At 39.8% G+C, this 25,123-nt stretch overlaps 1 protein-coding gene across 1 annotated transcript; it reads right to left on the minus strand.

The window, feature by feature from the left end:
* Positions 1-255: 255 nt before the first annotated feature.
* cc2d2a (coiled-coil and C2 domain containing 2A) lies at positions 256-23,734 on the minus strand. The gene is made up of 39 exons (XM_038271662.1): positions 23,575-23,734; positions 23,399-23,480; positions 23,047-23,100; positions 22,790-22,870; positions 22,566-22,704; positions 20,160-20,251; positions 19,953-20,063; positions 19,802-19,882; positions 19,517-19,717; positions 18,206-18,362; positions 17,996-18,132; positions 17,764-17,895; positions 17,428-17,637; positions 17,200-17,306; positions 16,972-17,112; positions 15,581-15,737; positions 15,237-15,496; positions 14,922-15,099; positions 14,655-14,808; positions 13,959-14,106; positions 12,011-12,143; positions 11,734-11,937; positions 11,532-11,624; positions 11,351-11,442; positions 9,137-9,304; positions 8,984-9,041; positions 8,788-8,897; positions 6,185-6,281; positions 6,015-6,113; positions 5,767-5,937; positions 3,749-3,763; positions 3,415-3,618; positions 3,257-3,346; positions 3,073-3,186; positions 1,954-2,088; positions 1,250-1,372; positions 1,125-1,183; positions 864-1,041; positions 256-698 (listed from the first exon to the last, which is right to left on the minus strand). The coding sequence occupies exons 1-39, from the start codon at positions 23,601-23,603 to the stop codon at positions 513-515; spliced, it is 4,980 nt and encodes a 1,659-aa protein (XP_038127590.1). The 5' UTR covers positions 23,604-23,734; the 3' UTR covers positions 256-512.
* Between the last annotated feature and the right edge of the window lie 1,389 nt (positions 23,735-25,123).

Genomic DNA, 25,123 nt, shown 5'->3' on the forward strand with positions numbered 1-25,123 from the left:
GACAAGCACACCGATACAATGTTTTGCTCTTCGGTTGTTGCATTGGTATTGTTGAACCCATCGCTACTCAACTGTTTAGCAAAGCAGAAGCAAAAAGCCTCCAAATACATAAACCTGGTAGCTATACTACAATCAACCTAAAGCTTTAACCTCAGTAATATCTGGTTCCACACACAACCGACCAAAGGGGAAAAATATAAATGTATACTATAGTTTTGAAACATGCATTTGGAAACCATAAACCATGCTTCTGTAATTTCAAAAATATTTTTACTCTGTCTTATTCCATTATATATAAACTAAGTACATTAAGGTTTTGGTTTAATGCAGTGAGTACAAGTTCAGGGCAAATTAATGCTGTAAGGCACTTAGAACTGATGCTGGAGTGATGACAGGTTGAAAATATTTATCAAAACATTAACATATATACACATTAGTACCTATATAAACAAGATAAAAAGTTATAATAAAAAGCAACAGCTAGTGAAATGTTGAAGAGGTTCGGTCTTTGATCACGTGCGGATGAGTGAGGCCAGATAAACCCACACTGACAGCACGTTGTTAGGATAAGGATGCACGTACACCGCCATGGCAAACTCCACATTGGATGAGTGAATATTGTGAACCCCGGTGCTGTGAACTGCCTCTACGATCGGTTGGATCTCAGAAAATGGCAGATGGAGCGGGAATCCGGCAATCTGTGAAGACGAGGATACACCAGGTCATTCTGAAAGAACTTCATCCAAACAAAAGTCACACTTTATGCTGGTTTCTGCACATCACTGTGACCAAATGCAAGGCCAGAAATGTTAGTCGTTACATATAATCTTTGTTTTGGACGAGTGGCCGGGTTTCTTATTTACCCTGTAGTCTCCGAGGAGGCTCTGCAGCTCAAGGCGGTGGCCCTCAGCCACATCCTGACCGCGGCTCTGCTCCAGTTTGGGCAGAAACTGCTTCAGGGTTGAGTTACAGTACCGGTTCCAGCGAGTTGGGTGAAGTGGGCGCCACTCCATAATCTTCTCCTTCAGTATCTTCTCCACTCTATCCAGAATTAGATGCAAATTGAGGCTTTTTTCCCCCGCTTTATTAATAAAATAATAGCTGCTATCGTTCCTGTCGCTCACCTGTCCTGAAGCTCAGCTGCAGCTGCTACGTCCGTCTGGCGGTACACCAACTCCTCTGGCTACAGGAGGGAAATAATTAGTGGAAATTGATAATTGAAATGTTTAAATGTAAGTTATATATTTACCTGTACACTAGACAGCCCGGGGTGGGAGAAGGAGCGGGAGAAAAATGGTTTCCACATATTGGCCTTAGTGATGTCAAAGTTTGTGTTTAAGGGTGAGGGATTTTCCTGAATGTTCAACCAAACCTAAACAATAAAAAAAAATAATTTTTCTATCATTATAGAGGAAGCCATGGAAGAGGATTAGGGCCACTGGAAAAAAAAAAAAAGTTACCTGATTTTTTTTATTTTATTTCAGTATAGTATGGGAAAAAAGTCAGAATTCTGACTTTTTTCTCAGAATTCTGACTTTAATCTCAGAATTCTGTCTGAAATCTGACAATAAAAAAAGTCAGAATTCTGAGAAAAAAAGTCAGAATTCTGAGAAAAAAGTCAGAATTCTGACTTTTTTCTCAGAATTCTGACTTTAATCTCAGAATTCTGACTTTTTTCTCAGAATTCTGACTTTTTTTCTCAGAATTCTGACTTTTTTTATTGTCAGATTTCAGACAGAATTCTGAGATTAAAGTCAGAATTCTGAGAAAAAAGTCAAAATTCTGACTTTAATCTCAGAATTCTGACTTTTTTCCCATGTTAAACTGAAATAAAATTTAAAAATCAGTTTACTTTTTTTTTTTTTCAGTGGCCCTAATCCTCTTCCGTAGGAAGCTGACAGTGATATCAATGAGGAAAGTTTCTGGTTATCTAGCGTTTTTTTTTCCACTCACATTGTCAGAATTAACCAAGCAGCCCACAGTCTGCAGGGGGCAGAAGGCGTCGTCCTTTTCATAGAACTGTCCGCTGCTGGGGTTCCAGATGAAGTAGCCGCTCGGCTCATGAGTTAGCACATAGGCTGTGGGTCCCTGTGGAAAATCCACATTAAACAGTTAGGCCTGTGCTTTCTGAATTTGCTGTGCCTTCCAAAGGAGGTCATACCGCATTAATATCTTTCCTTTTTTACTTCCTTTAAGCCACGAACCTCAGTGTGTTTGATTGTGATTTTTGTGACAAACCAATTTGAAAGGAGTGGTGAAAAGGAAAAAAGGAAGTGGGTTAATCCTTTGTAGAAACACATTTCCCTGCAATTACAGCTGCAGCTTATAGAAATAATTCAGTTTTGATCTAATCCTGACAAGTCACCTTTATCCACGTAGGCAGACAGAACTGCTTATAGCTTTCCCTCAGCAGTGAGGGACTTCATGTCACTCAGAGAATAAGGCTGGAATTAACAATTTCACAATTAATGCACAATTAAACAGCTGACAGGTTCTTCCATCTGAGCTATGGACCGCTGCATCTCCTCCAGAGTTCATATTAGCCTCTAAGCTCATTCCTTACTAGGTCTTTAGTCTCTTTTTCCATTTTCAGATAATGGCTTGAACAGAGTTTCTTTAAGATGTTGAAAGCTCAATTAATTATTTTATAACATTAGTCTGCTTTAAACTTTCCCCACATCACTGATGATGATGATGATGATGATGATGATGATGCTGCTGCCTGTTCTCTGATGTTCTTTATCAAACCATGGGGGGTTAAAAGAACAGCTGGATCTATGCCGAGAATAAATAAACTCTTTACACTGGATTTTATCCCAGGATATCAGAGCTAAAAGAGGCAGAAACAAATGGAGGCTGTACTTTTCTGATTTGTATTAGTAGAATGTTTAAAAGTCCAGTATCCTGTCATCCCTCTTTCTAATGTTTCACTAACTTGTGTTGGTCTGTCATATAAACTCCTGAAGAAATACATTGAAGCTTGTGGCAACGTGATAAAAGTTCAAAAGCCTGAAGTGCTGGGTAAGTTTGTAATGGCGATAGGTTCAGGTTTAACATGCCCAGGTCAGTTACCTCTGGTATGGCTGTGCCAATTATAAGCCAGGCCTTCTTTCCCAAAAAGAGAAAGTAGTTGCACAACAGTACAGCATGTTCCTCCTCATCTCCTGCCAGTAGAGTCAGGAATTGCTGAAACAAAATGAAAACATGTAAGATTGGTAATTCCCCGTCCTGGAACTATTCCCAAATCTTAACTCACGTCGCATGTGCTCCATAAGTCAAAGGCTCCAGAGAAGGAAACCTGGTCCGGCAAAGATGGGATCAGGGAGACAAATCGGGCCACCAGGGTCTGCAAGATGAACGAAAACGATAAACTAAAAGTCGATATCAATTTGTGCTCAGTAAGATTACACTGACCGTTGCCTCCTGAGGGTTGTTAGGAAAGGCATCGAGGAACTGCTGTGGGGGGTTGAGTGGTCGGATGTAACGCGTGATGAAGACCGTCTTCCCACTGAGGTCTATGACTGTGGTGACGCAGCGTCGGTCCGGGAAGCCTTGAGCTGCGTCCTTCTCAAACTTCCCTGAAGCCTGCAGTAAACGCTCATCCTCCTGACTGTCCAACTGCATCGAAGCACCAAACGTTACTTCAGTTAACCACAGCTCAGGGACGTGTTCTGATATAAACATTTTTATCTAAAGCACAGGTTGGTGTGAAAGATTCAGAATAGGGTGAAAAACAACGGAAGGTTACCTCTACTTCCTTTATCTAGTGCATGAGGCAGAAAAAAAGCAGGTAAAAAAAAACAGACGATACAAGGAACAAATTATTAAAGAAATACCATCTACTGCTAAACAAATAAACAGACTAAAACAAAAGGTAAAAAAAAACGTGAACTTGCTAAGGAATCTCTTAACTCTGATAGAACAGGAAGGAAGAAAAACAACATTTGAAGGTACAGCAATTGATAAAGTATTCGCTCCCCTTAACCTTTTCAAACTGTTACATTAGAATCACACATTTAACTGTATTCCACTCTAACCGACATATAAAGTGGAAGGAAAGGCCACCTTTACTCTGATATCTCCTGAATAAAGTACAGCTGACTGCGTCCTGAAGTGTCAAAGATAAACAGACTTAACTTTGTGCCATTTCATCTAATGCAAGTTGGATACCCCACCCCCCTTACAGCTGTGTACAGAGAACCCTGAGGCCAGAGGACACTCTGGCCCAGGCTCGGACTGGTAATATGTGATGATGGGCCCGTCCTAATGTCAGCATGCGAGGGCCGGCTGTCCTTAAATCATACCGACCCCAACATTTACTCTCCGGCCGAAGCACCTCCCTGTGACAGTAAATAACTCAAGGAGCTGAAGAATTGATGCATGCAGTTTCTATAGGCCTTCCTTGTCATGCACATCCTTGAGACGGTTGGTATATGGTGTAATTTTCTATTTCTTCAAACTGTAATATCCTTGCAACAAACTAAATTACAACTAAAATGCTTTCTTTAAACCAAACTACGATGTTCCTCTTATATTTGCCGAATTTATGTTAGAATATTTTGCATATGTAAAATATGTTGCGGTGCATGATGGGGTTTTGCATCTAAAGGCTAACGTTTCCCGTCTTACATGTATTGTTGCCAGGTTGGGATGTTTCCCAATCTGGTAGTTTAGGATAGCTGTCTATGTGTAAAAAATGTTTTTCTTTAGATTTTTAAGCCTAAGATATCAATAGACTTTGGTTCAAATTGGGTGAGATTACGTATATCAGGCGGTTTATGAAAAGTTTTTGGGCTGGAAAATGTGAGTCAGTGAAGGCGCTGTTTGTGTGAGTGAGTGCAGGTGTTGACGTTACGCAGCAGCAATTACTGTCACGTCTGTATTAATAATGTGGGGGGCAGGTCTATAAATGGGCCGGTGTAGATGGAAAAATGCCAGGGCCGAAGATCATTCCCAGTCCGAGCCTGCTCTGGCTTCAGGGGGCTTTTAGTAAAACAGCATCAAGAGGATCAAAGAACAGGGCTGGAAAGGTTTAACCTTAATCCCAAATTTTAAACAGCTCACACGTGGCTGTTCAATCCTGGGAAAAGTGAACTTTTATGCTCATAATCCCAACTACTGCTGCCCATCGCTTTGAACACGATACCATTGAAACATGGTGGTAGCATCATGCTGGTTTTAGAGACGATCTGAACACAGTTGGAGATGAAAAAGAAAGAGAAAAACTGCTAGAGGCTGAAAATGAACATGCAGGCAGCGCTGGTTAAGAACAGTCATTGAATCACTCGGTCAGACCTTAAAACAATTAAAAAAATAGATTTAGGTAATACTCTATCTAATCCTGTTTAGCAGAGTTTTGTAAATAATCTTTAGAATTGTAAAGCTGGAAAACGTCTACCTCAAAAGCCAGAATAAGAAAAATAGATAATTCTGAAAATGATTAACTCACACATGGATCATTTTCCTTCTGCTTTACAACTGGTCGCGACTCTGTGTCGGTCTGTATCGTAAAATCTACACTTTAACCCTTTATAGATCTCCAACCTCAGCAGCTGATGGGAAGGTAACAAACCTTCCTTCTTCCATAAGAAAAAATACCTAATAAACTACATTGAACCATTTGATTTTTAACGTGAAAACTTAAAAAGCTCAAGTGGCACGAATACATTGGTTAGTAAAATTAAACCAGTATGAGTAGGAACATTGATGGAAGCCTGAAATAAAAATAAAATCAGACAGGATCTCCATTCCTGAGGACTTGGTTACCTTAACCCTAATAGACTCTCCAGGCACCAGCTGAGGTTCGATGGTGATGAAGAGTCGGATGAACGTCCCTCCACACGTGCTCCGCCAGTGATCATAAACGCTGTTACTGCTGTGCTCCCTGCTGTATCCTAGCAACACGGCCGGCGTGTTCACCTTGAAAGCTCCATCAATCTGTCAGATTGAGAAGGCATTGCTTGTAATCTTCCTAGAAAATGCCCTCTAACAAAATCCACGTGGTCGAATCTCACCTTTGACTGGGAGTAAATGGTGCTGAAGGGGATCTTGACTGAGCCCAGCCAGTGCTTCTCTACCTGCGTGTGAATGGACGTCATCCTCTGTCTGTCACTCTGGGCAGAAAGGTTACAGTTACTGTGGCTGCACCTTCATTTAGATCAACCGTACGTAGAACAGTGCTTACCGGTCCACTCTCAAACAGCACTTCATCAAATATGTTGATGAAGACTTCATCTTTGACAGACTGCAAGCCGGCAGTGCTGTAGTCACCGTTAGGCGCGCTGCGGAAAGACGGAAAAGAAATAAGTTCATTTTATTAACTCAATAAAGCAACAGGTAAACCTTCTGATAAATACACTAAAAATTGTGCTTTTAATATGATAACTAGAGAAGCATTCAGAGCGCAGACCTCCACCAAGCAGCATATTTTACTGCATAACCCAAACGTTAGATTATGACTTTTGGAGTCCAATGCTGAAGCTGTCAATAGCCACTAGTCCCACCCTCTGGTTTAGGGGGGAAACTGCTTGTTTCTATAAATCTTCATCTTACAATGTTAAAGAATCCTTTAAAAAGAAACCTCTATCTGGATTATGATTTGGATCATCACTAATATTATAGAGGTTGTTCCTTGGTATGAGGCGCACCTCTGGTAAAGATGTCATTAAAATCCCTCCATAACTTTCTAAGTTATCCTTTACACCAGGGGTTTCAAAGTAATTCCAGTAAAGGGCCGTGTGGCTGCAGGTTTCCAACCAAGCAATAGCACACCAGACTCCAGTCATCTCATCAAGGGAGTCCAATCTTGGAAAGAAAACCTGCACCGACGCGGCCCTTTCTGGAACCAGTTTGACTCCTGTGCTTTACACAGAAAGACAAACAGACAAACACACACACTCCTAAAAACCTAAAAATAGGAAAATGTTAAAAGGGTAAGAACACATTTGAGAGATTTTTACCAGTGATGGAGATACACAAATTAATTATTTGCATTGTAAGAATGTAAAAAATGGATATCCAAATGCTGCTTTGACAGCATAGTGACGATAACAGACTGTTGGGGGTTATTGCTAGCCAATCTACATACAGACAGGAAGGGAGACAGGAGGACAACGAGGGTGAGGACTTCTGCAAAACAGCCCCAATTTGCCCAAGGCTTTATAAATAGGGAAACAAGGTTTAGAGATTCTGTTCTGAGAACCAGTAAGAGTAGTTTTTAGACCTGTGGGTCGGTGGTACACTGAAAAGACGCCATGCCTGTAGTGTGGCATGGCAGGGGCTCGGTGGTGCTCTGGGGCTGCGTTACATACTATGAAGCAAATCCAATGAGAAAAGCGGGATGCTGTTTGTAAAATGGCCTTAGTTTGGGCGCCAACTGGCAAAGGAAACAGGCAGTTGCAGCAAACTAGATGCCTTTTGTCTGTGAGGTGTGAACTCAAATTCCTCTGGAACACTGCCAGCAGCTGGTGTCTGGCTGTGAAGCATGCTTGCAGCAAGTCACAACAGCAACGGGGGCTCTACTATCTACTTGTTTGGAAGTTCCAACTGTTATTAAAAGGGACACCACTTTGTTGGGCTGTTTCATTTTCTGGTAAATCTACAGTATGTACAGTAAACAGCCTCTAATAAGCATATATTTCCAATACAGTGAACCCTTGTTTATCGCGGGGGTTACGTTCCATAAAGAACCCGCGATAGGTGAAATCCGTGAAGTAGAAACCTTAATTTTTTTACAGTTATAATACAATGAAATCCTCCATACAACATTGAAATCAAGGAACAAAAACTTTTTACAGGCCCAAGCATTTGTTTAACAAATAAAAGTACGGTATAAACGTTGTTAACTACTGTACAGTAAAATAATATAGTTATAAATAAATAAGTAATAATTTTAATAATGAAGGGTTATTATTGCGGAGATCAGCACCGCCCCGCCGTGACGGATTGGAACGGGAGAAAATGAAAAAATACAAAGTACAGTAGGACAAATAGTGACTGACGTGTACAGTACAGTATTTCACTGCGGTTTGATGGAGCTGCTGCATCCTGATTGCTCTGTGGCGTTTTTTTCTTCTAAAGCCTGCGGTGCAGGTGTTTGTTTTGGAGAGAATAACATAGTTATCGGTAGTTGTTGTCGCTCTTTTTTCTTCTGGGCCACAAGATCCTTATAAACCGACATGCCACCATTAATGTTTGACAATAAAGTTTAACAATGCATGATGCAAATCCGTGAAGCAGCGAGACCGTGAAAAGTGTACCACGTTATAGCGAGGGTTCACTGTAATCCTAATTCACAGAGTGGTTTAAAATACATATTTTTTATATATATAGATTCATCTCACACAGAATGAAAAAGATCGTAGCCCACGGCTAATAGAATACAAAAATTCTAATTCCCTAAAGATCTCAATATATAATTCACAGAGCAGCACATTTCTTTCTCATGTAGAGATATTTGGTTGTCCTCCAAAATCATGGAAAACACTACAGACATGATATGTGTCCAATCATACCAACACATTTCTGTTCTAATTGGACTAAATCTAAGGTTTTCATATAATAAAAACAGAAATATTCAAATAGAGTTCCATTTTGAACAATAATATTAAAATCAATACAATCCTAATTATTCATTTTACACGAAAAACTCCTTCACCTTAATTGGTTCTTTTTTTATTGTGGTTGAAACAGGCGGTTTAAACCGGATCTCTATCTTTTATCCTACTGAAATAGGATCTAATAATAAATTCAGGAAAGAAGAGCCTGCTTCAGTGTGCAGCTGGTTACCTAAACGGCAGCTGCAGCTCCTCATTCCAGCTTGGATTTGGTCCCTCAGCCGTGGTTGTTTGGAGCACCGTGCGCTGGAAGGAAACCTCCACAAATGGCCTCACCTGTATCTGCATTACAGAAACAATAAATACTTAACATGGGAGCTATAGGTCAGACTGTTCCAGCTGTAATGTGGGGTAGGGGTGTCCAGTACCTGGCTGAGGTACCAATCACTGCCCTGGAGGACACTCTGAGAAGACTGTCCTGGTTTACTGGAAATCAGAGGTTCGTTGACAGGCATCCTAAAGTACAACATCTACGCTGTGTGTTCCTTCCATTGTAGATCATCAAAACAAGAACCACTCACTTGCTCTGGGGTTTACGTATGGGGATGTTGTGGGCCCGGATGACGTTTATGAGCAGTTTGATGTCTCCGTCAGACAGATTCTGGGCAGTCACCTTTTTCCTTTCTTTCCTTTGAGGTTTCAGTGGCCGTTTGGACTCAGCCAGCTTGAAAAGGTTAATTCCAAGAATCCTGTTGGCAGCAACAGGCATAACGTCTAAATACCAGTGGTTCAAACTACAGAGCAATGGATGGATGGGACTGCTGGCTACTAACAGTGCTCAGTTCCCAAAGGAAACAGGAAGAGATTTCTGCAGTTAAAACTAATTTGTTTTATTTAATTCCTAGCTTTTCTAGAGAGTGATGCAACATTTTCTCAAATAGCACATTTTTAAAACAAGATACAGACTTAAAAATATATATATATTTTGATGTACAGAAGATAACAGCAGATAAATAGTTTACAGAGTTGTTCTAAATTTTATCATGTTTTCATCTAAAAATGTCTACTGAGATAAAAATATTGTAAAGCAGCGAAACCACACATAAAAATGCAAAAAGATAATGTATGCCATAGTTATATGTTTGCACAGTTATGTAATTCTTCATGATAATTTCTAAATGTGTTGCAGTGGTCTTCTAAAAAGGACTGAATACTGCCAGTGGTCTATAGGTACTAAGTTTCGGTACCTGAAGTTTGCAACTAAAAAGCACACAGAGGCGGGGCAGGGGAGAGGCAAAATAAAAGCTTTACACACATACCCTGAACCTGCACCACTTTAAAAGTGATGTGCAAACGAAAGGCATAAACATAGAAAACACATTTTAAACGTTCAGTCACAGTTATGACAAGAACAGAAAAGCTTTAACTGATGCACATTTATTCAGACATATCATACAGACCTCAGTGGTTCTATCAGCACTCCTTTGGAAGATCTGTTAAAAGTCCCCTCACTTTTTACTTTTCCTTTTACAGCTGGTGACCATTTATTTAGTGGACGAAAGCAAAAAATTCAGTATCCTTCCCTTCCTGGAGAATCTCCTCCATATTCTGTTCCTTTTAGCAGACAGTCTGATGTTTGTCTGGTCAAATTATTTTGCTATTAGCTCAGATGTTTTAGAACCGTTTCCCTGTAGGTAACCACAGTTCTGGTTCCCTGGTTGTGTCCAGACCATTTTGAACAATCTTTTAGTATTTTGAAGAGTTCATGCTTTCTAATCAAAGTCCCAAAAACCGCTGGACAAGCCTCAGGCCCCCAGAGACTTACAGATTCTCCACCGTACCTAACAAAGAACAAGGGGGTTGCTTTTCAAATACCCATCCGTTAGTTTATGCCAAAGGCACCAGGACAGTTTCCGAACGTCCACCCTAACCCCTAAATCCCTCAATCACTATATAGGACAGGGACTATATAGTGAACTCTGCTTTTTGCTCCCTGTTGGTCATGTAACTCCGTATCGCTTTTGCTGCCCGACAACTAGACGATCGCACACTCATTTAAAATGGCGTAGCCACTATATGGTGCCCTATATAGCGATTAGGGCAGACAATCGGACACAACCATAGTCTCACCTGGCAAAATAAAGAAAGCCTGCCAGATGAGACTATAATGGGAATTCTAATAACGTTCTCATGATCCTATTCTGACAGAATAAACAAGCATCTTAGTTTAGTCTATGGAACACTAACCAACAGAAATGAGTCCCTGAATCATGTGTTTACTCGTGAACCAAAAGGTCCAAGATTACTACTTAGAAGTTTTATCTCTGCTTCTGTCTCCTTGAACCCCAGTCGGCCTCAGCAGATGGCCGCTCACACTGAGCCTGATACTGCTGGAGGTTTCTTCCTGTTAAAAGGGAGTTTTTCCTCTCCACTGTCGCTACAAGCATGCTTAGTGTGAGGGATTGCATTTGAGTCAATGAGTCGATGCAATCAACTAGTTTTTCTTAGATAGAAAACTTTGAATCAATTTGACTGTATGATCTGGTGAACTGTAAAGTGCCTTGAGATGACGTGTTGTGTGAGTTGGCGATATATAAATAAACTGAATTGAGTTCTAGAAATGCTGATCGACCTCAAAAAAGTAAAGTATAAGCGAAAAAAAAAGCATCACTTTTTATGGGGCGGATTAGTATTTTGATAGCAGTAAATTATTTTACATCCTCTGATCAGATATAACACGCTTAGAGCAAATAAAAGATCTGAAAGGAAGAAAGGTATTATGGTTTAATATTTACCCAATGCTTGGTATCTCTTCTTCAATCACCAGGTCGGACAGTTGGTAGGAATGTTTGGCCAGAATAAATCTATCGATGACCGATTCCCTTATCTGTGGGGAAATTCCACCATTACACAACAGCTGACTCAATACCTCAGGGGAAAAAACAGGTGCTTGTACATAAAACTGTATTTTCAGACCTTGTGAAGGTATCTGGCTGCTAAAGCTCTGTGAGGATCCAAATGTTCCTTGGTGTCAATATCCTCTCCATCTTTTAATCTTTTTTCATACTCCTAAACTCATTGGAACCAAAGCAAAAGAAGAGCAACAGTTGCACCTAACAAACCATGTGTGAATCCTTTCATCTGTTTTTGTGATGTGGTCAAGTTTTGGAAGGCTAACCTGGAACACCTTGTCAGGGATCTCCCTTTCAAGAAGAGGAACAAACTTGCAATTACGAAACTCTGGAACTTCCTGGTTCCTGAGCCTGAGCAGGCGGAGCCTTTTGGACCGCTCCATCTCCTCATCTGTAACGAAATTAAACTCCTCCTGCAGATGCTCAAGGCGAAAGTAGTCGGGGGCGGTCACCTCTCCGCTGCTCGCCACCTGGAAGGAAGCAGCAGCCGTTCCTCTTTAGGCTTTGATTCAAATCCAGGAAACAACCTTTTCCGTTACTCACTTTCAGCAGCTGCATGATGGAGGTGTTCTTCGGATCGTTGGGGTCCAGTCGTGACTGTGTGGCCCACTCACCAATCTTTTTCATGTCATACAGTCCGGAAGCCCCGATATAGGAGACAGCATCTAGATGGCCTCTGCCAGAAAAACAGAAAAACAAAACTTTTAACATGGACAGAAAAAAAAAAGAAAAAAAAAAAAAATGTACTCTCATTTTTAGAAAACCAAGGAAATACAACCAATCTGCCCACCCACTTAATACCATGAGTCGGATGAAAATATGACTGTACCACACTAATGTGGGGCTGTTTCATAGCATCTTCTTTACAGAGGGTTTCTATAAATTAAAATTAAGTACATGGCCAAACACAAATTCCTCATTTTTAGACTTTTTAAAAAAACATTTTTTTTTAAATCTGGGTTTTTTATTATTTGTCAGAGCAACATTACTTTAAATCAGACTTTTTTTTTATCAGTTTTCTATTCTGTGGTAAAGGACAATTTCACAGCTTTACTACCAGATAAACATGATTGAACTTTATGGGAACAATACCTACATTCAATTCAATTTCTCTTCAGTTTATTTATATAGCGCCAATTCACAACACATCCCATCTCAGGCACTTTACAATTCAGCTAGATCATACAGTCAAATTGAAAAGTTTTCTTTCTCAGGAAAATCAGTTGATTGCTTCGACTAGTTGACTCAAAGGCAATCCCACACACTAAGCATGCCTGTAGCGACAGTGGAGAGGAAAAACTCCCTTTTAACAGGACGAAACCTCTAGTAGAACCAGGCTCAGTGTTCTATAAACATAAAGGTTTATACCCAGAAAACATGTCCATGTATTCTCTCCTTCATTCTCCTAATGAGTTTGTATTTATTTATCATTTCTATGAAATTAAAAAGAGTTTAAATTTGAATCCTAAAAACCATAATATTGGAAGGCAAGTTAATATCAGTTAAAGTGAAAGTCTTTCAGTCTTCTTTTTTCAATATACAATAAACTTAGAATTTCATGAATGCATCAGTGTTTGCTACGACTTTTGAAAGAAATGTTTGAAGGGAGATAATTGCTGCCTAGAAAAACTTGTTGGACAGAGTCTAGCCGATTTTTTATCCACGCCTAGTGGAGGCGGAGTTATGTGACCATCGATGAGCTAAAAGTAGTGATCATCTGTCCGAAAGGTCAGTTAACTTTCACTATAAAGTCCACTATATGATTCTCGCTCTATATAGCGATTAAAGGATTAAGTGTTATGGTTCTCCCCGTGTAGACTTCTGTTTAACTTTCTTTAAAAGCTTTTCAGTTCCACTTTCATTTATGTTATATGTTTTCTTGTGCATCGGTATCTTTCCCATTTTGTGTTATAAGCAGTCTTGTATTTTTTTCAGTTGCTCTCTGTTGCCCTCTTGTGCAGGTCTCCTTTCCATTAGCTCCTTCTGGTTACTTCTGTCTACACCTGCTCCCCATCAGATAATTAGTCCTCCCATTGTTTCTGTCTCCCATATATATACCACCTGTTCAGTTACTCTCTGCTGGTTTGTCGTTCTTGCTTGACTCCCCATGTATATTTTCACCTGTCGTCTAATGGTTTTTGGTATTTTGTTCTTGGATTTTGTTTCTGTTACCCCTTTTCATTAAATCAGCAAAACTCATCTCTGCCTCCTCCTCTCTGTATTTGGGTCCCTAAGCAACCTCCACCCTGCTTTGACATTAAGGGGTTAGGGTGGATGTTCGGATACAGCCAAGTCAGCACAGAAGGATGCTGTTAGCTTGGTGGAGCTACTTACAGATCTGCTTTTAAATCAAAGTATTACAATGACATGGAAACTTAGTTTTCCACACATTTAGAACCTGTAGACAGTTTGGTGAATCAGTGTTTGGCCATTTTTGTGTTATAATTTTAGGAATATTGTCCTTTAACATTCCCTCTGTGGCAGTGAGTACCTGTGTGTGCCCCCCGGTTGCTGTGAAGCAGGGGGTGCAAGCGGGACTCCTTCTTCCCCGATCCCCCATGACACACAGCAAGACAGCTTCCCAGAGGTCAGCAGCGTCAGTTTGTTGCTTCCATCAGGCTCGAAGGAGAGCGGAACATCTGAGGAGATATTTAAAGAGAGTGTCTTGATAAGGTGCCATGTCTCAGAACCGTGAACCAGTTCCTAGTGGCCTTTAAAGCTCTACACCAAAAGAGTAAAAAGGAACTTTGCCTTGTTTTCTATTTTAGAGATTGAAATCTTTTCCTTTTTTAACTTTGGCTTTAAAATATAGTTACATTACTGCAGCGTTTGTGCAGCAGCTCAACCCTTAAAATGCATCTTAGTGATGAGATGAACTAAATGTTTGCAAAGATTAATTAAACTTGAAAGTAAGGCATCTTGTCACAGGCCCCTCAATAAAAAACAAAGCAAACATTTTGTCGCATTTTTGAGCCGGTTCAGATATTTTTTCTGTGCTCATTATCTGTAGCTTTTTTAGTCCTTCACATGTACCCCTATTATGCTAGAATCAGTCATTGTTAAGTAGCCCAAACAAAGCACACATAGAGAGGTCTACATTTGAAGCTAAATAAGGATATTAGGAGTGACAAAGGGCTTTTCAACAATGCTGGATATTTTTGGGTGTTTTTGGCCTGAAGAAAATTACCACTTCCAACTCCCTCGTGATCAAACATCACCCGCTGGTTGCTGCTGAACTCAAATTCCTCTATAGGAGCGCTGCCTGTAACGACGGCTGGGTCAGGGACCGGAACAAAGACCTGAGCCAGCAGGGAGCAGGACGACCCGATCTCCTCAAACACCTGCCCACACATGGCACACCAGACATAGAGGCAAAACCGGTTAAAACTGGAAGACTGCAGTGAATTATTTAACTTAGAAATGTGTGAAAACTGACAGAATACTTCTACTGTACCTGCAGCTTAATGCTTTGGGGGCAGTTGAGTATTTTCAGATTGAAAATCTGACCAAAGTGAACTCTGAAGTCGTTGCTCAGTGAGCGGCTGTCAGTTCTGGAAACTTCCTTGTCGTTGTAAAGGATTTTGATGAAAAGAGAACGCTTGGAAACGTCTTCCCGCCGAGCTATTTCAGACCTGAAAGAGGAGGGAGTAAGAGGACAAATCCGGAATAAATGAAATACTCTGGAAGTCTGTCTACTATGCAAACCCCCTCAGCATTGAGAACACCCCCCCCCCTTTTTTTGGTTTATATCATGGGTTAAGGTTTGTACCTGGGGCAGAGTTCACTGGCTGTGATGCTACCTGATGCAGACAGCTCTGGGATCAGGATGGGTTCTCCTGGTTTCCTGCGAATCCTGGAGGCCGTTTCTCTCACCCACTGCTCCGTGGATTCAATGTCTGGTCTCTCAGGGGCCTCTGGCTTCACAGGGCCTTCCTCAGAGGGCCCGTCAGACTCGCTCCCATCCTGATCTTCTTCTTCCGTGTCATCCTGGGCCTGGCCTTTCTTCTTCTTCTTTTTCATTTTGGCTTTCTACAATCAGTGAGCAAAAAGACACGTGTTTGAATATGACCGTGAAGCTCCACCAAACGAGGCTGAACAATGACCCATAGGTACCTGCTTTTTCTTCCAGAGTTTCCAATCTTCCAGTTGCTTCTTGTACTCTGCCGCTTTCTTTTGGTATTCTTCTTCCATTTCTGCTGCCAGCTCCAAAACCTCTGCCGAGATTTCACCTTCATACTCCCGCTCATCTGAAGCCCGATCTACATTCTCCCTAAACGATCGACACCAAAATACTAAAATTGTGATGCAAATTTACACAATCCTGTTAAGCCTAACCTGAATATGATAAACTGATGTGCTGTGCTCTGGAATAATAATAACGCCAACTCATTTATTCCCCTTATATCCTCATGTTAATGAAGACCTTCAGTAATTTGCAGGGATTTTAGCCGATAGATGAACTTAAAGAAATGCATTATTTTGTAACTGGACTATAATAATGCAGAATTTCTAAAGAAACAGAGATTAATGGCTTTTGCTAAAGGAAAGCAACCCGGCAGTGTGATGCTTTTACATCTGTGGGGGGCTGTATTCATAGTGAAGAGCAGGAAGAATTTGAAGGGCGCCTCCTTTTACTCTCTCATAAGTGTTCCTGTCAGCAGGTTCTCCCACCTGAGGAGCAGTTCCCTGCAGCTCCTCTGGGGAAAAAATAAGCCTTGTGGCATAACTGTTTCTCTCTTTAATGGTGTTGGTACTTTTATAGTTGTGTGATACTGTTCTTATTTCCAGATAAATGTTTTGTCAGTTTCAAAAAATGGAATATTGTCTTATCACCAAATCATTGCTTAAAAGTCAACTTTCTCCTGTTTGTTAATTGATGTTCTCTTAAGCAGGAGTTCCTGAAGTGGGGATCGGGACCCTCCTTAGGGTCATAACATGGTCTTCAGAATCATTGTCATCCCTGATATATATATGGAAGGCTAAAATATTTCATTAAACATTATTAAATGAATAAACTGACCATGAAAATAAGAAGATATAACATTTTATTCATCTACTGTATGATTAAAATATTTAACACGCCAATAAATTATAAAGTGCACAGTTAGTGTGCCACTGAATAATTAAAAATTCATTTAAAATAATGAATTAACAATTTAATATAAAAAATATGTATTTAAAATTTCATATAATTCACTTTCTATGTATAAAAAAACGTAAAGTGGGTAATTATATGTATTATAGGGATTGGCCATTTTGTTTCATCGTAAGTTTTGGGTCAAAGCTGAAACGCCTGGGAACCGCTGCTGTAAAGAACTTTTAACTATTAAAATAAAATAAAAAAGACCCATATCGTTAACCTGTTTAATCATTGGAGGGTGGCTGTATTTTTACAATGTAGAAGCATCAATCATGGTCAAAGACTTTGTTTTCAAAGTGAAATTATAATAAATGAATAGCAGAGCTCTAAGAAAAACATTCAGATGTGTGAACTGAGATGTAACCTTCTAAGGTAGAGCTTAAAAGGTGTGTTGGTGAACTGCTGAAACTCTCTCAGGGACTTGATCTCCTTCCACACTTTAGTGATGCTCTTCAGCAGAGTCCTGTCTTTCTCCTGCTCTGTGTCTCTCAGCTGCCGAGTGTTCCTGTAACAGCCCGAAAGGAAAATATCCAGCAGGGAGCTTAGTAGCTAATACTGCTTCTGAACAGTGATGGACTGAAAAACACCTCACCTCACTTCCAGACTGTACTCAGAAACCCTCTGCTGCAGGGCCTCAGAGGAGCCCTGCTCACCGTGAATCTTCACCATATTACGCAGGGCATTCCTTAGACCGTTCAACTACGGAGGAAGAGGAAAAATGGACTAAATCCTCAAAATATTGCAATGAAGCAATTTCAAATGATCAGGTTGTTGTAAAAACTGCTTTCTGTACCCTAACATTGAACCTATCAGAGCTTACCTTATCAGTGAGGTTGCCTGTGAGGTTGTTATGTTGTCTGGTGAGGTACTGATCGTACAGCTGAGCTAAACGTGACGCCAGGACATGTTCGCGGCTGAAGAGAGGGTGATGGGAGAAGATCAGCCCAGAGACATCAACGTCAAGCTGGTAGTCTCCCTCAGGGTCTGCAGTTCCAGCAATATACAGGTTTGCGTACTTGGACTTCAGAGCCTGGGAGGAATAAAAACACCATCATCCACTGTGCTGGTCATTTACATTTTCTGCTCCGATGTGTTCCCATGCTCCAGTTTCCAGTCCAGACATCAAAGTTTATTGAAGGATGCAGGAGAGTCTGACCTTCCTGTAAACAGTTTGCAGGGCGGGATCCAAGTCGCCCTCCATGTGGAACAGAGGTGGCCTGGTGGATGATTCCTTTATAGGGTTAGGCAGAGCGAGAATCTTCCCATCATCTCCAAACCATTTGTTTCCCTTAAGAGAGAAATAAACAACAAAAGAAACTGAATAAATCTGAAAAAAAAAAAAAATATATATATTTGGATCTTTATGGGAACACATCAGCTGATGATACCTCCGCCATTTTTAAAATGCGATTCTCCAAAATGTTTTCATTGGTTCCAAATACAGGAGGCCTTTCTCCTACATAGAGACCTTCATCCTCCAGAAAGCGGGGCTTCATATTTTCAGGCAGTTTAACAGAGGTCGGAACTGCAGGAAATGTGCACAAAATTAGGAACAGAAACCTGCCAGTCAAAGGTGTTGCTATCAGAATAAAAGTTACCTGTTCGAAAGCTTGGAGTAAACAAGAGCTCACGGTCTCGCTGAACACGCTTATGGTAGCTGATGTACTCCGCTTTCCTCAGTTCCACAAAGTCCTGCGGCGAATGGTCAATGATGAATAAATCATCTTCACTCCGAACCAGAGGAGCTTCTTCACTCTGAGGAGAGAAACGGGAACCATTCACTCACAATTTTACAGCCCATACAGAGCCTCCCAAAGGTATTCATACCTCTCCTTGTTTTTTTACATAGTTTCATTTTATTATTATATAAAAAGACAATGGTTGAAAAAAAATTCAAATACAAAAAAAAAAATCAGAAATGTCCAATTTCTCAGAGTACGAACTATCTAACCTGACTCCGCCAGATGGATTTGCTCCGCATATCCATCTGGAAACCTTCCGTAGAAGTAATTTTGGGAAGGGGCGAAAATACTGGTTAGCTGATTGGCCTATGTTGGTGATAGATGGGCCAAATAAACCAATCAGATCAACGAAGCATATGACGTACTAACAGAGCGACGAAGAAGAGGAGCCAATTGATAGATCAAACTCTTGCCGAAACCAGTCGGGAGAAGAGCAAAAACATCTTTTCCTCTGAGAAAAGCCTCCAGAGCAGTGTTTTGCTCTTCTTTCAGTGAAGAAATACTCTGTAATTCCGATAAAACTTGCTCGATAGCCACGCTAACGCTAGTTTCATCGGCTGAAGCCGCCATGTTCTTTAGACTGAACTGTCGCGCTTCTCGTTGCGTCACACCTCAACCCGCCTCAAAGCCAACGCTGATTGGACGTTCGTTTGGTGAACGGCTCCAAATTTTCTTCAACGGAGAGTCTCCAGACTGATTAGCGAGTGAAATCTTGAAAGCTTGCGAGATCAGGATGGTCTCACTAGGCTACAAACTATCAACCATGAACAGATTTAGATAGGAGCCAAAGTTGCTTCTGATTTTCTGCAGACTGGAATGATGTTTTGGATGAAATTACATTCAGTCAATAATCCAAATGATGAAAATTAAAAGTTAAAATGGAGGTGTGAAGTGAGAATACCCACTTGAACAGAAATCAATATCAACAGTATGGCATTTAATAGACTTATAATCAGACTAAAACTAACAAAAGTAAAACTGAAAAAACAAACAAACTGAAAGAAACAGATCCTTCACATTGGTTTTATTGCATGCTATATGTGCTGACTTTCTGACTGGAAATCAGGGCTCAAGTTGTCCTAAGGTTTAATGTATGTGAATCATCCAGAAGCCAGTGATAAGTAAGAGTGAATGCATTCCTCCCCATTACTGGTACTGAGACGTTACCTGGTATTCGTGTTGATCTTGATTCTCTTCCTCTGCTTCAGCATCCTCCTCCACCTCAGCTTCCTCTTCATCTCCACTTTCCTGGTCTCTCTGCTTTTGTCTCTTCCTGCTAACTGTCTCTATCCGACTTGGTGGGTCGGGTTCATAGTTCAAAGTAAAGAAATTGTAGGCTTCCTCAGCCGTTGGGATGTCTTTAACTACCTTTATGTAGAAATAAAAAAAACGTATGAAAAAAAATTCATTTTAAGAATCTTAAAACTCTTTAAACATCTGTGTTAACCTTACTGCTTTAGCAGCTTCTCTGAACTTGACTCTGGAGCGAAGGGTCAAGGGGTCATCCTGTCTCCCTGCAATGACTGGATCGATCTGGTAAAAGTTGGACAGTTAGCTCTACAGCTGGTTTTTATTAAATGTGCTGTGTACCGGATCAGCTCACCTCCCTATCAAATCTGGTTACAGTGTCTCTGTTTTTGAGCCTCTGCAGTCGGCTGACAGGCTCGGTAGAAGCTTCTGAGGCTTCCTGTTGCTGCAGGCTATCTCCTTTAGACTGTAATGCGAACGACAGACCTTATGTGTCAACATATTCACTAAAAAATGAGTGGTATGCTTTTGTAGAATAATACACAAGAAAAACTGTATTTACCCTTGCTGCTCTCAGCTTCTCTTGCAGATGTCGTGTCACTAATGTGTCTAAGTGCTGAGAGGTGGAAGAATGCTCCGATCTTACAGAGAAACCTAAGAAACCAAATACATCAAGACATAAGGATTCATTTTGGTCAGGATCATCTTTTGGGTCCTAAAAGCAGCACAATTGTATTTCTGATTAAAAACTGATCTTCTATCAGAAGTCAGCAAGATAACTGCTTTGCTGCAGTTACGTTCAACCTGACATTACTTTGCATATAATGTCTCTTAAAAATATAAATTATGACCATAAACCCCATTTCATTTTATTGAACTATGTCATAGAATATAAAAAAATGTGTGCATTACTGTTATATAAATTGATAAAATGGGTTTCCATCAAGGCTAAAATGAACGCTCCTGCTCTCCATATATGGATGGTTCAGTTTTCACTCTTCTTTTTATTATTATTAACATAATAAGCGTTATAAACCCACAAGCAATTCCATAAATTTAGCCCTGAAATAAGCATTTTTTCTAAATGTGAAACTGAGGCCACTTAAGTCGCTACCTTAACACAGTTCTAAAAACTATTATTTAAAATATATTTATGTTTTAATTTAGAGATAAAGATGAAGAAAGGCTGTGAAGATGCCTTTAGCTTAACTGGTCTGTTGCCTCCAAAACTTTACCAGCTTTCATTTACATAACTACAAGAAATTCTCTACAGAAATTAAAGTAAATAACACAATTGGTAGTATTATAGTGGCCAGCATGGCAAAGCTGCTAGGATTGTTGAAGCACAAAGTCCTGACTTTGCATGGAGTCTGCATGTCCTCCCTGTGGCTTCTCAGAATCCATAAACACGTGAGTTTTAGGCTGATTGGTGCCTTTAATTTGCCCTTTGATGTGAATGTTTGTGTGCATGGTTATGTATCTATGTGTTGCCCTGCGATGGACTGACGATCTGTCTATAGAACACCTTGTCTTTTGCGGAAACACTGCTGGAGATAGACATTAGACCCCTCTGAGCCTTATGGTATAATCGATATAAAAGATCGATGAATGGTTAATGTTGAGGCACCTCTATGTTTCACAATCTTAAAGAGATAAAGTTAATATTTCCAAATAGCTAGAAATGGGAGTGTATTTGTTGCCTTCATTATTCTCATGTTAAATTGGTAATGAAGCGCGCACACAGTTGACAGTTAGGATCCCCTGCATGTCTACAATTATATTTGTGTTTTTGAAAGATGGGAAGTCTATGAATTCTATTCGTAGGTAGTTATTGTTTTTGTTTTTTGTTTGTTTTGTTGTTTAGTTTCAGACTGTTTGCTGCCTCTAATAGTTTTTCTTTTAATAATAATAATAATAATAATAATACATATTATTTAACAGCGCCTTTCTTGACACTCAAGGTCACTTTACAAATAATACAAAACAATAAATAAAAAGAGATGAAAATACAAAATACAGATACAGGAACATAAAAAAAACAAAATAAAAAAAAACAATCATGGATAGGGAAAAGAGCAGTATATCCACAGATAAGCGAGCTGGAACAGATGGGTTTTGAGTCTGGCTTTGAATAAGGGGAGAGAGTCAATACTGCGGAGGTCGGGAGGAAGTGAGTTCCAGAGCTGAGGAGCAGAGTGGCTGAAGGCTCTGCTCCCCATGGTGACAAGTCGAGCTGGGGGTACAGTGAGGTGGATGGAGGAGGAGGATCTAAGGGAGCGGGCGGAGGTGGCAATGTGAAGGAGGTCTGACAGATATGGAGGAGCAAGGTTATGGATGGCTTTGAAAGTATAGAGAAGGATTTTAAATTGAATTCTGAATTGAACTGGGAGCCAATAGAGTTGGTGAAGAACAGGGGAAATATGATGGAAGGAGGGGGTTCTGGTGATGACACGAGCAGCGGAGTTCTGAAGAAGTTGAAGTTTATGGAGAGATTTATGAGGGAGGCCAAAAAGAAGAGAATTGCAATAATCAATACGGGAGGTGATGAGGCTGTGGATAAGGACAGAGGCAGTATGAGTGGTGAGGGATTCTCTATTTGCTTTTATCCATCAACACTTTCCAACCCCTCCTTAAAATATCTCCACACAATGATGCTGCCACCACCATGTTTTATAGATATGTTACACTTAAAGGCAACTGTTGCACCTAATTCTATTCAGGGATCAGAGTAAAAAACAAAAACAAAAAAAAAACAGGCCACTTTTTCATCTATGAGATTGTATGTTTGGGAAGCAGTTATTTTTCTCCCTTCCCCTTTACAATTACATGCTGCTTTGTGTATGTATTGCAAAAAAAGGTCAAAGAAAACATTCAAAAGTGTGAATGTTACATGACAAAATGGGAAAACGTTTAAGGTGTATAAATACTTTTGCTAAGCCAGTATTTATCCTTAACCAAGAACACACACCTCTCTGAGAACCAGTTGGGGGTCTTGTAGAAACCACAGAATCAGCTGATCTCTCATTTAGACTGTAGCGCTGAGAGGTGGAAACATCCTCTGTATCCTCAGCATCATGAGACTTCTGCAAAACACCCTGCTCCAGCAACTAATAAACAGGAGCCACCGCTTCAGTTAGACGTAACATAAGTATGATTGTGCCATGAGACAAACTACAAACCACATGCTTGCACCTTTTTCTTTCTTTTCTCTCTCTGGTCTCTAAATTTTCGTCTTAGAGTCTCTCCCTGGTCCTCACCACTGTCCTCAGCTTCCTAGGGAAACAAACGCACAGAGTTTTATGGAGAAGAGCTGCAGCAAACCCAGGTCCACATTGCTTTAGCCGCTAAAGCTGCAGGAAGGCTTAGAATAAACAGATGGTGATGAAGAGCGAGCAGCACACAGAGGAGGGAAACTACAGCCTAAAAGCTCATCTGAAACACAAACCAACCTTCGTTTCAGTCGGTTGTTTGTCCACATTGATGTTGGCAGACGGAACCAGAGCCTATAGGGTATAGTTAGATTCATCAAACAGGAGCAGCTCCTATGTTTTGCTGTGATTTCTCCTTCCATTTATGATAAGACTTGTTAAAAGTAAAGCTCACTGAAAGTATGGCCTCTTAATGAAATATGAGTGTGCAGGATACAGCCGATTCGGATGTGATCAACCATTAATTAGCCGATGTCCGATAGAATAGCTCCAGATAACCGCTAATAATGGCCATTTTATAGGCTGATAACATCCGAAGCGGCTGCGTACGCCCACTAAGTACTGTACAAACTGTAGGATTATCTATTCTTACCTGGATGTCGTCCTCATTTTTATTTTTTACCAAAGTATCGTGCAAAGCCCTTTGTTTCTTTCGTAGTTTCTCTCGAATTTCTCTGAACAGAAATTATTTTTTTTTTTTTATTAAACGCACGTTAAACTCAATTACTTAACAGATTAATTTATTAACCGAGTAGTTGAAATGTTTACCTTGAAGCGGACATTTCTTTCATCAACATTTAGTAAGTTGTCGTAAAAAAGGTTCAATTTCTAACAGTATGTGTGTGAATAAATGAGTAGTTATCTTTTAGCTTTTTTGCTAACGCCTGGAACTCCGCTAACGCTGCCTAGTAACGACATAAACTACCTCGCGACGAGGATTTTTATTGGTCAGATAGATGCCAATCAAGACCAACCCTCCTACTACGGTGTGCGAGGAGGGACATCCTTACTGTCAGGACGACAAGAATGGGTTTCCATTACAGGAACCTTAAGGAACCAGGAAAGTTTTCTTGAGTCTGTATGTTATATTTTTGGCTCACTTAAACATTTCACAACACCAGATCTCTTTGTAGTAGATTCAAACCAAGTCACCCAAGCTGAATTTTATAAAGTTTTAATAGAGGTGTCAAAAGTATGATTGTTTATTACTCAAGTAGTATAATTCCTACTGTTTAAAAACACTTTTGTTGAAGTTAGAGCAGTAATTTCAGCCTTTTACTCAACTAAGAGTGTAAACTTACCATTTTTAAATACTACCTAAAGTATAAAGTTAAAGGTAATTCAGCCTACCATTTTAAAGAAACGTTTTCCTACAATTCTGCATGATAGCTTCCTTATATTTAATACTTAATTTTGTGATTGTGTTTTATAACTTCTGGCCCTCAAATGTCCCACCTTACTCTCTAATATTTCTCCCTCTGAACAAAATAAGCCAGTTAAAAATCAGGGGGAGCAATTTTACCATTCATATGTTGATATATAACTAATTAGATAGTGAAAGCTGTAACTAAAACGTTCACAAAACAGCAACTTATCCTAATATGGTAGTGGGTACAAAGAAATAAGAATTTGAAGTAAAGAATGCATTTATTGGTTATACATATCAAAAAAAATCAGTAGACCATTACGGTAAGGTAAATAAAAGGTAAAAGGTAAATATTTTTTTTGTCTCTTTGTTGCACTTTTAACCATTGTGTGATTTTTTGGGAAGATGCTTATGAGGAAAAGGTTTTTTAATATTATCATTATTATTTTAAATTGGCCCCAGACCTCTTTACTCAATTGGCCTCTAATAAATATGTCATCCATCTTCCTTATCTGTTTTTATCTTCCTTATCTACCTCTTAACTTCAGAATAAAAATTAGAAACAAATGATAACAGGAAAGGGCAAAACTACAAAATAAGACTTCTTTATCTATATAGGGAGAGAAAACAGGCAATATTATTGGAAAGAATAACCTCTAAAAGATTAAAACAGACAAAACAAACAAAAAGAAAAACTGTTTTGCAAGTCACATTAAAACGAGAGTTATATATTTGAACACAAAAAGAGCACGAAAAATGCCCTTAGACCAGAGAGTAGGAAAAACACAAAACTGCTTAGTATTCCCAAAGCATTGTCTGGTGTAAGCATTATAAATGAGCCTAAATTAACAGTAATAATGATAAAAAAAAAAAAAAAAACTGGCAAATAACAGAAAAAACACATTATAAATATCTGAAATGAGAAAGATAACAAAAACAACAGACAAAAGA

This window comes from Cyprinodon tularosa, unplaced genomic scaffold (assembly GCF_016077235.1).
Source record: "Cyprinodon tularosa strain WSP-4 unplaced genomic scaffold, ASM1607723v1 ctg802, whole genome shotgun sequence".
NCBI classification, from domain to species: Eukaryota; Metazoa; Chordata; class Actinopteri; order Cyprinodontiformes; family Cyprinodontidae; genus Cyprinodon; species Cyprinodon tularosa.